The sequence below is a fragment of the Eurosta solidaginis genome, chromosome 2 (assembly GCF_040869045.1).
Source record: "Eurosta solidaginis isolate ZX-2024a chromosome 2, ASM4086904v1, whole genome shotgun sequence".
Classification (NCBI taxonomy): Eukaryota; Metazoa; Arthropoda; class Insecta; order Diptera; family Tephritidae; genus Eurosta; species Eurosta solidaginis.
This window is the reverse complement of record NC_090320.1, coordinates 5,889,152-5,906,045: the sequence shown is the minus strand read 5'-3', so window position 1 is coordinate 5,906,045 and position 16,894 is coordinate 5,889,152. Positions and strand designations below refer to the sequence as shown.

Genomic DNA, 16,894 nt, shown 5'->3' with positions numbered 1-16,894 from the left:
AACGTTGCCTTTTTGTCACCAAAACTCCTTTTTAGTACAAACGAACATATCGAACTTGAGAGTACAACAATTTTAATTAAAAATACCCTCTTTGCGATTTGCGATAGTGTCCTTTAAACTCTATAAGAAATTTAATATCTAAATATAAATTTTTTCACAAACTTGAAGTCTACTTTTAGGCACCTTATTCACATAATAACTGCATGCCAGACGGGTTCAGAAAATCCTACATGTTCGAAATAAAATGATATTAAACTTATATAACAAACATTTAAGTTGAAGGAAATTATTTGGGTTTCCCTTTCTGCTGCACAACTCCCAAATTAATATAAGAAAACCTGCCTGAAAGTATGCTACATACATATATTGCTTTTGTTCGCAGCGATCAAGGACGTGGCTTACCTAATCGAATTTTTCACCTATGTATACCATATAATCGTACCTTTATATATGTATATATATTTGGAAAACAAAAATCATTCTGATAAATCGGATATATACTCAGATTTTGGGAAAACCTTTCGAAAAGTTATGGGCCAATTTTTTGGTCTGGACTGTTTTCAAATTTTGGCGGCCTCTGTTATTAATTGTCACTTTTGATTTATATCTTTTTATATCTAATCATACTAGGGCCTGTAAATCCACGCTGCCCAGCGCGTTTTAAATTAGCTTTAACATTTTTTCATATACGTATTTTGTCGCAACATTACCATAGGTAAGGTGTAAACCAAAATTGTTTTAGCTCACGCAGAAACATGACTTTTAGTACTACCTCTTATTTCTAATATTAACAGTTACTGTAACTTAGCATAATTGTTTAGTATGTAATGATAGTTGTAATTCTAGGCACTTGATTATACAGCACAACGCATTTCATAGTTGATATCCCATTCGTAAAATTAACAATTTCCATAAATCACTCCAATCACTGCATCTGCATATGCAAATCAACTGCATATATTTCTGCTTTCATTCTCTGCAGTGCATAACCCACCCACTATAAAATTTATGCCACCCCTCGTATCACCTGCCATTTGTTCGTTATCAAAGAGCCCATCACCAGTCTCATCTAGCACGCGATTTTTCAGTTGTTCAATTTGATGTAATAACTCCAGCGTTTGATGATCCAAATTATCATCTTCGACACGTAATTGTCTCTGCTGTTCCTCATCTTGATCCCATTCAAGTGATTCGGGCGTCGATATATGCGACCAAGAATTTTGCGACGAAAAAGAGCGTGTGAATGAATTATTACGACGTTCATTGATTGATGACTGCTGTACCGGCTGTGTGCTACGACGCATGCGCAAACGTTGCTCATTGCGTTCTCCGGTTGTTCTCAACGGTGTTGTCACTTGTGATGTTGCAGCTGGATTTAACGTCGCATCAGGTAATGATTGAGATTGTGAATTATTTTGTGCATAGGAAGCTAAAGAATTGATTTGCTCCTCATCATTACTTAAATATTGCCACGAATCGCTTAGATGCACTTGTAATGGATGATTGTCATATGTGGTGAAAGCGTGTATGTTGTTGCTATTGCTTAGTTTGTTGTTGTTATTGTTAAGTACGTGTAGCTGATGTGTTGGTGTGATATTCGAATTGGCGTATTGTGTAAGGTTGTTTTTACTGTTATTCGTAGTGAGGAGCAGTGATTGTGTGCTACGATGTGCGCTGTGTGGTTGTTGTTGATATATTTGTCGGATATGTCCGTATTCATGCTCCCATTCGAGATCGAGTGAGGAACTGGCACGTGAACTGGCTGCTGCATATTGCGCTTCGGACATGCAGTAGTTAAGTGCTGATTCTTTGGCTAATATTGTATTGCTGAGTAAGTTGTTAACGTCGAGATTTTGTAGCTGTATATCGGAGAGGCTGAGGAAGGGGAAGAAGTAAAATATCTTTAAAATTTTTTATAAATTGATCTTAAAAATATAGTGGTATGTATTTCTGCTATGAGAGGTCTAGCATGTGCTTTTTCTTTCCTATCAGATAGGCATTCAAATCGACGAAGAAGCAGCAGGGAAGTTCGAGCAAAGAAGACGAGCGAAGAGCGGAACGAAGTAAAGACAGTACCAGACAGGATTAAAAATTGTCCAGTCCCTGGGTGCCATAGTTGATCCAATCAATAGGAAGAGTAGGCGCTTGGCATGGGCTTGCCAGACCATGGAAATAGGTCGAAGGTGGTTGGTGGAAAAGAACTTCGATACGAGAATCCATCGCGAAGTCTGCAGATCTAAGATGCATAGAAGAAACAACTATCTGGACGGTTGAAAGTCAGAAAACAGGATCCCTTCCTCTTAGTGGTACATGCTATACCAACGATCGAAAGAAAATAGATGAAGTATTTTGTGGGCCACAGGGAAGTGAAACAAAAACTTCGGTTTTCTTGGATAAGTCAAAGTGAGGAAAATTTGTGGTCTCTCACTGTAATGCTAATAAATTGTAAGAAGAAGACTGCAAAGTGGAACCGTTCCACGAAGAAGAGCTCAAAACGACACTGCTGTACGAAACCTAGAAAAGCCCCAGGGCCTGACGGAATACCCTCGGAGACAATTAGTTTAGCTGTAAACATGTATAATAAATTTTACCGACTAGATGGATGACAGAACGGCTAGATCTTATTCCGAACTGCAAATGAGACCACAACTCTCTATAGTCCCTCTGCCCACTATGTATGCTGCACACCACAGAAAAGAGGAGAGAACCTCCTGAAGCAAGGCATCACAGGAGCATTACAAGACGGGGAGGGCTGTCTCATCAACGGCATAGATTTTGGAGAGGTCAACCAACAATAAACACTATTGCAGAAGGAATCCGAGACAGCATCTCACCAAGCAAGACGGATAATCCTGCTGGTAACGCTAGGAGTCAAGAATGCTTTTATCTAAGCCACGTGGGATGACCTGCTTGATGGTTAAAGAATGCTATTTTGTGACACCTCAATACTGGCTAAAAATTCTGAGGGACTACCCGGGAGAACGGTATACACCGTGCGAACACACGCACGGTAAAATAAAATTGAAAATAAAAAGGGGAGCAGCTGGGTCCCGATCTCTAGAACATTGCTTCCAGTCAAACAGTTTTCCTCGATTGGACATTTCAGAAAGTGCATTCGTCGGGTTGTGCACACAATCACGAATCTGGGTAGGGTAATGGGAAACACAGGCGGTGCAAAGCCATGTACAAGGAGATGTAGACTTTTGCTTGACCCAATTTTTAACCGAACATTGTCACTTTAGTACTCTCTTTCCCATAATGGTTAAGGTTGAAATCCCGAGTAGCCTATATCCATGTATCATAATGTTGCGATACGAACCGGGAAAAGCTTTGATCCTTCGATTTGGTATAGTGGTAAAATGGGAATAAGTTGATAGGGTGCAATAATATCGGATCCTTGACATGATTAGATGAAGTGGTTCAAAAGAAAACAGAGGTCAAACGCTTGCTTTTGTGTTGGTGTTTGGATGATATTCGTTATGATTTCTTTGGGTAGCCAGCAATGAAGCACCAAACCAAAAACATACATAGGAATCAGGTTGGCTGCCTGTACATTACTTTCAAACCTCTATTTTCTTGGAGTTCATCTCGTCAAAAACTTGTTTAGTGGAAGTTACCTACATTAGCCACTGTGCCAGTTTTTATCACAAACTTCTACTGCTTAGGTTTCTGCTAGAAGGATAGTGAGAGGTTGTTTACCTATATTAATAACGGCAGCTACCTACCCCTCACTCCCATTTCGATTACTCAATTTTGTGTACTGTAAGTCATTTTCTTCCCAAAATTTGTCGATAAATTGCGATCGTTTTTCCTAAAAAACAAAAATACAAAGCAATTAATGCTTGACACAAATATCTGTCACAAAGTGTTTAGGTCTAACAAAAACTTACTTTTCTACATATTTTCGCAAACTCACCTTCGCCTTAAATTTCATTATCCGATATATGAAATTCTCTTTGGGGCATTTGTCGCTCGCAATCGAAACGAGTTCCGCTTCTTGTTCATCTGTTGCATTTTGTTTACGCCTTAAAGTAGACAACACTAAATTATGTAGCACAGCTGCTGTTGCACAAACGCATAACAAATGATATAAGGGTGAAAACGAATAAAAAATAAAGCGCCGCTAGCACATGCACTCATACCTAACCACACACTCAAACATATACAAATAATAAATTTTCCAAAAAAGGGGTTGCATTGACAGCAATAAAGCATACTGCTAAACTAAGCAACTTAATGAGCATTGTCGTTGCCGCGTTGCCAGCAGCTACCCCCTCACTATCACTCTCTCTTTCTCTGTCGGTGTACTCGATGGTGGCTTGTTGCTTTCACAGCCGCATAACATGTTGCATGGCATACTTGAAGTATACTTTTAGGCCATTGAACTCAAATGATTGTAAATATGTATGTATTCCGCCTTTGCCACGCAAAAAGTTGGCACGCGAGTAAATCAGTCCTCTTTGTTTTATGTTTATGCAAAATTTTCATGTTTGGTTCAAGTATATTTGTCACTCATTTAGTTGTGGTTGGAGATGCATTTTTTCTAAGTTTGCTTGTTGATAGCGCAGATAAGAGCTTTCATGTTAAGGATTCTTGTGTTTCTAACTAAATATGCATGTATGTGTATTTCCCATTTAAACACAGTTTGCCAAAACAGTTTACAAAACCAAAATGCATTGGAAATACTTCTTGCTACGAGTTCGTCTTATCATGCTTCCTGTGGTTGGCCAAAACAATATCCGCCAGCCTGTGACCCAATTAAGTGTGGTATCTAAAGTTTTGATTTATTCAAAGCTGCATGCAGTTTTGGCAACTTAAGTAGTTAAGTCAGCCCACTTTATGCTTTTTACTACTCGTTGTGTCATAGACAAGCTAGAAAGAGTATGCAAGCTCTTAGGGATATTTATTTTACAATGCGACTGTTGGTAGTGCCTAATAGTATGCTACACTTTCCCTGCAAACCCAGGAAGGTAAAGGTGAATCTATGTAGCTTGAGCTTCGAGTGTGAACATGTTATTGTGGTTACGTTAGGAACCTAGGTAATATGTAGCGCAACCTTTTCAATGGGCTGCCAGTGGAATTTATAGCTTATCCAACAAAGTTGTCAACCTCACATACTCTACACTGAAGCAGGGTTGTGGATGACCTAGAACGTACAACATGGTCACATCAAATCGTTCACGAGAAGGTTGGGCTAGTATCTTAATGCACTGTTTTTCAGAGCGTGTCGTATCAAAATGCAGCAAAGGAACATCAACATCGATAAAAACTTCCCAAAACCTTCGGTAGTCACCTTATGCCCAAAACCTTCGGTAGTCACCTTATGCTTAAAACTGATTAAAAATAAGAAGAAAGTTTTTTTTAGAGTAGTGACATTTCTCACGAGGATGGTGTAACAACAATTGTCCAAAAGTCTTCCTCGCTAGTGAGTCGCAATTCCCAGTTATATCAGCACCGCGAGGTCTACTGCAATGCTTCTTAAAGTAACAGTGATGTCTTTCCCAACGGGCTGGAAAATTTGTGTAGTAAAACGAAGTAAGGCAAGGCAAGACTGGGGTCTACCTTGGACAAGTCGTGTGGAGATCCGAGAAATTCGGAAAACTGGGTGGTATCAGCCGTGCCCTGTGCATTACATAAGATAAGTGCAACTAAGAGGATATCGACAATCATTTCAAACTTTTAGTATTGAGTTTAGCTCCATATGTTAATTATGGCCACACTAAGCCTCGTTTGCAACAACTTTGCTACCACGACCTAATGTAGAAGGGTCAGAAACCCACTATGGTGGTTATCCAGACACACTTCTCAAGAGTGTGATCTCACATTAATATGCGGCAAAATATTCGTTGGTATATTAGTTCGTCAATGTATTCGCCAACCCTTAAACTAACCTGGGTTATTTTTAAATCCCCACACTGTACATGCAGATAGTCACTCATTCCGTTTTTAAAAAGAGCGTCCGGAGACTGATTGGTCGTAAGCAGTCATTCAATTTCGATTTCACACAGCATACTCCCACCAAATTTCAGTCTTTAATAAGAGATTTATAATCAATTTAAAAAGCTCACTTCATGGTCGGTTTGGAATTTATACAATGTAATTAAATGTGAATCGTGGCGGTAAATATACATATATATTATGTGTAGCTATAGATATAAAACATAATAGCTTTCTATTTTGCGAAAGAACATGCAGAAATCGTAATGCCCAAGGGAATGTTAGTGGGGAAAGGTTGAGTCACACAAAACCAATAGACTGAGAATGACGTGCCTTTGTATGCGTAGTACATATATATCTACCATGTTAATATATATGTACAGCACATAAAACTATCTACCTTTTACGCTGTTCGTTGTTCTAACTTTGAACTTAAGATGTTGCAAATACTGGCGAATATTTCGAATGTAAGGCAAACTCAGTTTTTTGTCCAAAGCGAATGATTGTAAAAGTTCCTCAAAAATATTTTTGTTTTTCAAAACCAATGTAAAGAACATTTCGTTTTATACCATATCTGTATATTTCAAATTAGTTTCAACAGAGTGGCAAAATTGTAAAAAAAAATATAGCTTATAATATAGCACACCCCCTAAGAGGCTGCACCGTACTGAAATAGCTTAGAATGCAGTTCAATATCTATATTTCATCCAAATGAAATGAAAAGATAGTATCGGATATTTAAAGCATAGTTTGTATATAGTGACGCTGGATAGCGACTCTACAAAAATATTTATGGAACCTTGTAAATAAATGCCTATCTTGTCAGCATCCTAAGTGGCATCACCTTGTCATAAAGTCTTAAAATGTAAAACACAAATACTTTCTACGTGTCAAATTTCACCGAAATCGACGGAGCCGCTTTCGAGAGGGAGGGGATATGTACAGAAGAACATATAATGGGATTAGCAGAAGCACTTGGTGCCAACCCTACTTAAAAGTAAAATACCATCCATTTGATATCAATATGGGAATATCTCATTCAATTTGAGAAAAAACTAAATAGGTGGCAACCTTGTACAAGATTTTCCGTAGCAATATTTAGACAGAAAGCCTTTGATATGATATAATGTATTTTTGTACCGATTTCTATTCAAATCCGTTGAGCTGTTTCCGAGAGGGACAAATAAATATAATAAGCTTATACTTTAACCCGAGATGGCAACCCTCTTTAAACATGTTTTTGCTGATATATGTTGTAAAATAATTTTCGTTAACAAAATTTCTAATATGTGGCAACATTGTAAAGGCAAGTGGTAACGATAAGTGGTTCAGGGATATGAAGGTTCAGGGATGCTGCTTACGTACCAAATTTCTATATAACTAAAAGGCCATGGTGGTAAACCTAGGTGGCTACTCCATAAGAATTGCTCGTTTAAAGTTGTAAGTGAAATCTCTTCACATTCGCAACGTCCATATATTTACAAGTGATGGTAGTCCTGACATAGAGGAGATAAAGGCGATTACAAAAATTTTGCGTTCGGTATGAATCTCCAAAAAAAATTTTAGTTTAAAATGTTTAAACTCAGCATTATTCCTACCAGATATTCGGTCACCAGCTCACGATGAAGATGCTTCATTCCTTTGGATAAGTTAGATTGAACATAGCTGAATGAGTCCCGAAACTAGGACCACATATATTCTAGATGTGGTAGTTGTAGCAATCATAATAGCTCGAGTTTTAACCTGGCAAGCGTAGCGCACGAGCATAAAACGTGCTCGAACTATTCGTCCTCCATCCACATTTCCTACATCTGCTGTCACTGACTAGGCCTAATTTAAAACTCTTGTCTTCTTTTAATATCGCCTAGTCTGAGAGGGAGCTAAGAGGTAAGTGCCCTGTTTAGCTAGCTCATCAACTTTTTGGACAAAAGCCAGAATATTTCAAAGCTTTCTACCATTTCCAAAATTTTCGAGCATGCTGTTAATGCCAAGTTGAGTTTTGCGGTTAAGCCTTTAATATCTCCCTTCCAGCATGGTTTTGTCGCTGGTAGATCAACAGTTTCAAATCTTGCTGTTTTTAGTGAATATTGTATTGAATCTTTTTCTGCAGGTTATCAGGTTGATTGCATTTATACGGACTTTTCAAAAGCTTTTGACAAAATCCATCATAGTGTTTTAATTAAAAAATTAGGTTGCCTTGGTTTCCACTCTTCGTTTCTTTTATGGGTAAAGTCTTATTTAAGTAACAGACAGTGTGTTGTTTCCATTGATGGACAATCGTCTAGTCCGTTTGTAGCCACTTCTGGGGTTCCCCAAGGGAGTATATTAGGTCCACTTTTATTTATCTTATTTACTAATGACGTAAGTAGTTGTTTTTCATTCGCGAAGTGTTTGCTATACGCCGATGACTTAAAGCTATTTTTTGCCATTAAGACGCCAGATGATGCCTCAATGTTGCAGAATGATATTAATAAATTGCACCAATGGTGCCTGAATTCCGGTATCTCTTTGAATCCGTCCAAATGCTTTCAAATGACCTACTCGAAGTCAATTAATCTTCTAACTACAAATTAAGTATCTCTAATTATGAGCTTCAATGTGTTAATGAGATTAAGGACCTTGGTGTTGTCTTTGACAATAAGTTTTCTTTTAGTAAGCACATAAATTTCTTAACCTCTAAATCATATTCTATGCTTGGCTTTGTAAGGCGCAATGCTACAAAATTCTCTGATCCCTACACGTTTAAGCTACTTTACGCGTCTTTTGTTAGATCTAATCTGGAATATGGCGTATTTATTTGGAGACCAAGTAGTCAAACTGCTATTACCAGAATTGAAAGAATACAAACAATTTTTCTTAAATATGCCCTTCGTCCATTAAACTTCTCTGGTCCTATACCCGCCTACTCTGCGCGACTTATGCTTTTAAGCCTTAAGTCTTTAGATAATCGCAGATCAATACTCTGCTTGTCATTTACGTATGATATTATTAATGGGTTCGTTGACTGTCCATATTTATTGGATAGGATTCGATTTAATATTCCTCGGAGGTGTCTTCTCAGTTTTTATACATTTTATTGTGACAATTTTAAAACCCACTATTCCAGTAATGCTCCAATTGCTCGTGCTCTCCGTGAGTTTAACTCTATCAGTACTGTTGTAAATCTAGACTTTTCTTCTCCAAAAGCGAAACTGCTAAATATGTTAAAATCTGCTTTCTAAGTACTATGTATTATTTTTCAAATAACTATCTCTTAACTTTAGTTTGTATCATAGTCTGTAAGGATTTAAGTCCATTGACTAAGTGAAATAAAGAAATAAAGAAATAAAGAATACAGTAATACAAATATAACCGTAAATATTTCATCCTGTCATAGTTAAGTTTTCGGGACTACAACCTAACTGAAGCTTGCACTCCCAACTGGTATATATAAGTAAGTACATATATGCAGGACGTATGTACTTAAATGTAGACTTTCTAAGAAGTTAAAATGGAAATGCGATACTTAGAGGTTTTACGGCGCTTAGATGCTCCCACAGAGGTCAATAAAGAAGGATGCTGCGGGTAACGTAGGCGTTGAATAAATTTCATTAGGCTACATTGATAAAGACATATAAAATCGAAATATGATGAGTTTTAATGCAGAGCTCTATACATACATACAATCGCATTAGAAGTGAAATCAAAGCAATCAGGCAATTATGTGCATGTTGTTGGTACGAAGTCATGTTTTTAGATACTTATTGACCATGAGAACAAAAGGTCGTGCAGATGCTAGGCACACACAAATTTACATAATGGATGCGTGTGTTTGCCATTTAATGCTTTTATTTCCCATTAAGTAAGCCAACTAGTTTAAAAGAGCTGCCGAACTTGTGTTAAAAGTGATTAATACATAATAAAATGCGTTCGCTTTTGCTTACATGCAATGATAACCCGAGATTATTAAAAAAATTGTAAGGTGTCCACCGTCAAATGCTGGAATGGCAATTGGACAATCCAGAACCGAGTAAAGCTTCCACTTTCACTTCCAGTGATTGCTAACTAATGTCGTCGGCTGCAAAATCGCTGGAAAGAGTGTCGAAGGGTAATGATTGATCCCTAAATGATCTTATCATTGCGAAATACTAGAGAAAGCTACGAGGTAGACAATCAATAGGCTACACTAACTTTGGCGTGGGATTTATCCCAAAAGACATTGCACGTGGAACTAATGGTAATCGAGCTGCAATTAGAAGTGAATAAAACCTTTGTAAGTTTAGTCATACCCTGAACATAAAGGCTCAACGGAATCGAAAAAACCCACTATAACTGGTTTCTTTACTAAACCGTTGTGTCCGGATCTTACAAAGACCCGGAAAAGAGGAACCGCCCAGCCCAGAAAGCTGCCTGGTACTAAAAATACATCTGGTTTAAAAAAAAAACCCTCGTGATATAAAGGAACCGGTTGGCCTGAAAAACGATTGGTCTAAAAAACCGACTGCTCTAAAGAAACCAACTGCTCTAAAGAAAACGACTGGCCGAAAGCAACCAACTGCTCTAAGGCAACCGACTGGTCATAAGAAACCGACTGTTCTAAAAAACCGGCCACTCTAAATAAACCGACTGGTCTGAAAAACGATTGGTCTAAAAAACCGACTGCTCTAAAGAAACCGACTGGTCTAAAGAAGCCGTGTGTTCTTAAACAGTCGACTGGTTTAAAAAAACGACTGGTCTAAAGAAATCGACTGGTCTAAAGAAGCCGACTGGTTCAAGAAAACTGACTGGTCTAAAGAAAACTACCGGTGTGAAGAAACCGACTAGTCCAAGGAAACCGACGGGTCTATAGAAACCGATTGGTCTAAAGAAATCGACTGGTCTGAAGAAACCGACTGGTTTAAAGAAACCTGTACAGTATTCTCCTTCACTCTATATTTGGAACATATTTGGTATATTCAAACTATATACCAGCCATGCTTAACCAACGAACCGATATCATGAACCGAAATGACTTTGTTTCGTTTGTTAACGTTGATTATCGTAACGAAATTATATCGGTTCGTTGGTTAAGCATGCCTGCTATATACTAAGTAGTTCGGTTTCAGGCAGAATAAACGACATAATTGTGAACTAGTATTCAAAGACACCAGTTTGATGTTGCACTGCTTGGTTGGAAGCATATGCGAGGCTTTGTATGTTAAAACCAGATGTTAGTTTTGCTTAAATTTGGGAAAATTACATTTTCTAGGAAAATTTAAAATGTGTACGAGGGCCAATTAGTTTTTAAGAAGGCACACACGCACTCTACTTACCACAAGCAGGATAATGTGGTGTTGTTGCCAGCATCAATATCATCATAATTATTCTCATTAGCATTAGCACCACGTGCATGCTTTGCCACGAAACGTCCAAAACATGAGCCCATCGCTAGCGGCGAATAGCAAATAATAGGGCTGAAGGGAGGCAAAGTGTGTCTGTGTCTTTATTGCGTAAATGGGCTTTTGCTGTCCTAATGTTGCTACTGCAAAGAATTTTCCTGCAGCGGTTGGTTGCAGCTGTTGCTTCTACTGAAATCAGGTAAATTGGCTGCAACAAAAGCAACATCAATGCGGAAAATTACGCTTGCTATAAAATGTATGCCTGTCAGCTGCTTTTGTGGTAAGTTGATCCTGTGGTTACGGTTGCTATTTGTGCACGCAAGAGTAAGCCACGCGCTGCTGGAGCCCTTAGAATGCTTCAACTCTGGTCGTTGTTGTGCTCGGTATGCGCTGTTGTTGATTTTTTTTACAACTGTTGTGTTGTTGTAGTTGTTAGCGTGCACATAGCTCGCGTTTGTTTTTGGTAAATGTGTTAACCACCGGAGAGTTGTTGTTGTTTTTGTAATTTTTATAATGGTTGTGTTTGCGACTTTTCTTGCTTTTTAATTTTTTGTTAGTATGATTAAAATTCTTTATGTAAGCGCTGTGTGGCATACAATTTCCACCAGCAAAACACAGCCAACGTAGACAACGTGCATCCATTTGCATGGAAATTGACCAAAGTTTCTCAGCTGCAGTTTAGTTTTACCGCTGAATTTGTGAAAGTAGCAAAATAGTTTTAGTTGAGACATTTGTATAACCTTTGTTGTGCAGTTTAGTTTGTTATTCATGAAGATATTGTTTCCGCATTTGTTTTTGCTTCATGTAATATTTTCTCTATAGTTTTTTTGTTGTTGTAGTTGTCGCCTGTGTTACATGAACTTGTCCTCTAGCCATCGCTATGTCTTGGTTTTGTCAAAACATTTACTTTCCGGCATTGGCTCAGGTCAAGGATTTCGTAGTTTTTCAATGCTGTTGAACGCCGCAAAGTATGCATCGAAAAATTGATATTTCCAAAACAGCAAGTTTTTTTAAAGTGCTCTTTATAAAGTTTTTTGTCATTTTCACACACAACTTAGCTAGTTTTACGCTATCACGAGCACGGGAAACATTCTGCTGTTAAAGAAAACCAGGCGTTTGCAAAATTCATATCAATTAAGGCCAAACTATTTTTTCTTATACACACACCCGCTCATTTATACGGAAATCAACTGATAGAGCTCATAAACGTCTTTTATATATTTTTTAATGATTTTTCTACTTCACCATTTTTTTCTACTTTGTAAGTTAACTCAGAGGAAAAGAGCTCAATTAAATATCTCGCTCCCATGGCGTATGAGTAATTTTTAATTATCACACAACGTTTTACGCCATTCTTCTTTATTGTTCGCCTGTCACAACGATATCACACTCGTTTTCTAAACACAAAGCAATTAATCGCAAATTCAATTGAACATGGCTCACAGACAAAGGCAGTAGCGTAAGTCAACAAAAAAAAAAATAAACCCGCACGCGCGAGTAGTAAACTGCCATTGTTCAAAGAAAGAAAGCAGAGAACACTTTAAAGTTCCCAACACTTCATAGGCAGCATTCCGTGGCACTGTTGGTGTTATCTTTAGGCTGCTTGGCTCTTTGCATGCGCATCAGTCACTGCGTGATACCGACACCAACGTCACAACTCTCATAACTGTCGTTGGCCATCATAGAGCATGAAGTTGCAAGCGTCGAAAAAGTTCAAAGCATAAAAGAAAAAAAAGTGGTAAGCATGTGTGTGTGTGTGTTGTGTCGGTGATATCAATGAACGGCTTCTGTCTTCATTTTCTTTTTAGTCATAACTTTCTACCCCTATTATTTTTGTTGTACTTCTTTTGGCTTTATTTTTGTATTGGTGAACTTTTGGAGTAAATCAGCTATTTTTCTGTCAATGTATTAAGTAGCAATGCGCTCAGTGCTCTCTTATATAAACAGTGTTGCCACCTTAACATGTTTTCACGTCCAAAATTGCCTGGAAATTCAACTAAAACCTTTCCAATGAGCATTAAAACATTTTAATCAATTTCAGGTTTATAATAACATAGGTAACACATGATTTAGTATGGGTTTCATAATTAAAAAAAAATTAAGTTCGATACAATATCAGGAAAAAAATTTGTATTAATTATTTATCAATATTTAAAATTTTAAAATTTTTTTGGAAATATTTTTTGACCTTTTCAGAAGCTTCTGAAATTTTGAAAAGCTCTACAGAAATTTTGTTTAGCTTTTGAGTTTGAAGTAGTACAAAAGCTACATATATATGTACAAAATTAAAAAAAAATTCTTTTAAATTTAAAACGGTTTGCCTTCATGAAAAGGTATGAAATTCAAGCATTTTCTTTTTAGTAAGACTAGAAGATTTTTTTTTAGTTTTAAATTTTTTAATTATTTTCTAATTAACTTTTTTTTTGTTCGTTTCGGCAAGAAACCGTTATTATTTTGGAGCCATCAAAAACGCTACAAAAATTATTTTTCATATTTTTTAGTTTTTGAATATGAAGCAATAAATATTCTCAGAAGATTTTCTTTGAATTTATTCAAAATTTTGTAAGTTTCGCGCCTTGTAGAAAAAGTAAAATTTTGTGGTAATATTACTTAGCTTTTTTCATTCATTTCCGGCAAGCTACTCGATACCTTTTTCATGCTGTGAGCTACTCAATACTCGTTTTTATTTTGCGAGATTCCGTAAGTCATCCCCCACATGGAAGATAATTAGAACCCAGTGATCACGATTGTCTAAATATTTGATGATACTCCCTCTCTTTTTTTTGCGAATTACCACACATTTTACAAAACTTACCTTAATCCAACCTACCAAACAAACGAAGATCTACCAGCTTTGGTAAAAAATTCCACAACTGGCAGCACTGCACATAAGCTAAGGAGCTTTCAATATAAATAGAGAGAGCTAGAAGCTTAAAATTGTAAGATTCTATTAAAGGTTTTCATTTAGAAACTTTAGTTGTGGCAACTTGTTGCTTGTATACCAGTGAGCGACTTTTCTTAATATTTACTTTCCTAGTTGAACTATTTTTGTTATAATAATATAATATGTTTAAGGACTGAGATTAAAAAAATAAATATTCCAAAAAAGTTATTGGCATAAATCGATTTTTCAATAAAATTCCTGTTGTTTTTGAGGCTAGTGAAAATATTTCAGTGATAGGTAAGCCGTCATATTTCTGGTATGACTAGTGGCGCATCAATAGATAAGTACAAATATCACTCACGAATCAGATGCACTATCCGTAGACCTAATAGGTTTGAATACTTGATCTCGTAATTTGTTGGACGAAAAAAATTATTTAGAACAGTTCAGTGGCAATTTGAAAAAACAACCTAATTCGAGTTAGGATAAAATTGATATTCTGGCTTCATAACAGAAATCCATTACAGATCTCCCTGTATTACTTACTCTTAGCCCTAAGGCCAAATGGCTGCTACAAAATATAGAAAGTAACAATGGTGAATTGTGGCTAGCTTTTCAGATAAAGGTCTATGTATCGCCATTATCCTAACTCGAATTAGGTTGTATTTTCAAATTGCCGCAGAACTGGAAAGTTGTCTGCATAAAGTTGCTTCATGTTAATGAAATAAGAAACGCAGAGAATGAGCAACGACAGTTGTTATATATAAACATAGATTTATGAAACTAGACATAGTTGTTGGCTTTGCTACAACTAATTTAACCCCAAGTTAGTCATATTAAAAGTTTCAAAAGGAACTTTCATTTAATCACGGTTGCCACACTCCAGTTTTAATCGGGCCTAAAATTTGGTATGAAAAAGAAAAAAAGTTATACGAAAAAGGACCAAAATCTGCAAAGTTTTAGGCTAAGTACAAAGTATCCGTACCAATACATAGCAATAGGAGACACATTTAGTTTCTAACTCTAATGGACCAAAATCTGCAAAGTTATAGGCCAAGTACTAAGTATCCGTACCAATACATAGCAATAGAAGACTCATTTAGTTTCTAACTCTACATGGTGCTAATATCAATTACTAGTCCTATCGATTGGCGCATATGTATATCATCCAAATCTGCCAGATGGTGCGTCCAAAACAGAAGTTGAAAAGTAGCGTGTGCCGTATTTATATATAGACAGATGTATCTTTTTTTCGGCACTACCAGCCTCTAGGCCCAGGATTAGATTCGATGCTTCTCCTGTGTAAGTGAATGAAGGACAGTCGCTCAGTGAGGAACTACTCCGTGGATGGCAAATTTTGTACGATACGCGAAAAATTAAGCCGTGTTATATTGAAATGCCAGCCCCTGGTTCTGGAGAAAAAAAAAAACCGGCAACCGAGGGACATTGGAAAGGCCAAAATGTTGCATTTCTAAAAAACTTACATAAACACAGGCATGCTTAACCAACGAACCGATATCATTTCGTTACGATAATTAACGTTAATAAACGAAACAAAGTCATTTCGTTTCGTTTATTAACGTTAAGAACGTCAAATTAACGAAATGATTTTGTTTCGTTTTCTGCCATATCAAAACGAAATGAAATCGTTTATGTTGATTATTAATTTCAAATTATGCTGGCAAAGCTGATTGATGGCGGAGTCATTAAAGGTGAAAGCATTAGCCAAGCTGATTGCAACTTTTCTCATGAATTTTGACAGTACGAACATTTCTCAGAGTATTTTTGACATTACCACCAAAGAATTACACAAACAAATTACATGGAGTTTGGGTGTGTATGTTCGCTCGCTGTTAACACCTTACGGCTTCACCATGGCTATAGCATTGCCAGCACAATTCAAACATAAATTATCACGTTTTTGTTAACGTTTTTAACGTTAACGAAAGCTTTTCGTTTCGGTTAAAAACGAGATACAATTTATCTTGATAATTTCTTTATCGATAATATTTCAAAGTGTTTCAACGGAAACGGTGGACATTTTTTGATAAACGATTAGCTTAACGTTAAGGTGCATCCCTGCATAAACGAAAGCTAAATATGTATAAGTTAAGAAACCCAATAGAAATATTACAGATTTACATGTGTGGTTGAAGTTGAAGAAAATTTCATGAGCAGCGGTGGGCACCACTACATTTACACAATTACCAAATTGAGAATGTGTTAGTAAACACGAACGCGTAGCGAGCACGAAAGCAAAATCAATTATTTATTTAGTTTGGTTTCAATGCTTAAAGGGTGAGCACGTGTCACACGCATTCTTTGGTACTCTGTTTTAAGCGCGCGTGCGACACTTCCTTACTGTTGGACCATCGAAATCAAACTAAAAGAGCTGTCGCTGATTTTGACGAAGTGGCCGTTGTGCTTTCGCTTATCGTATACATGTATGGTCGCTTAGCAGGTGCTAAGCTATCGCCCACCCCGGTTCATGAGCCACTATTGTGGTAGGAGTCCGAACACTGCGACAATACTGCTTTTTGCCTAAAAGTATGCAATTCATAGCAATCAAAGCACTTTGAATACAGCGACCAAATCAAAATGCGCAACAACTGCACGCAGCATTCGTAATGCTGGTCTCGGCAATTTTTAGTTCTGATTACGCCGCGAAATCTTAAACGCGTCGTCAGCTCGGTCGCGAAATGATTAAACAAAATTA

The 16,894-nt window shown here is 37.1% G+C and overlaps 1 protein-coding gene across 1 annotated transcript; it reads right to left on the bottom strand.

The window, feature by feature from the left end:
• LOC137241458 (putative uncharacterized protein DDB_G0271606) lies at window positions 1–11,936 on the bottom strand. The gene is made up of 6 exons (XM_067769073.1): window positions 11,891–11,936; window positions 11,439–11,832; window positions 11,229–11,369; window positions 3,917–4,025; window positions 3,726–3,811; window positions 1–1,875 (listed from the first exon to the last, which is right to left on the bottom strand). Exons 1-6 carry the CDS (start codon window positions 11,934–11,936, stop codon window positions 948–950), a joined length of 1,704 nt encoding a protein of 567 aa, XP_067625174.1. The 3' UTR covers window positions 1–947.
• Window positions 11,937–16,894: the final 4,958 nt, after the last annotated feature.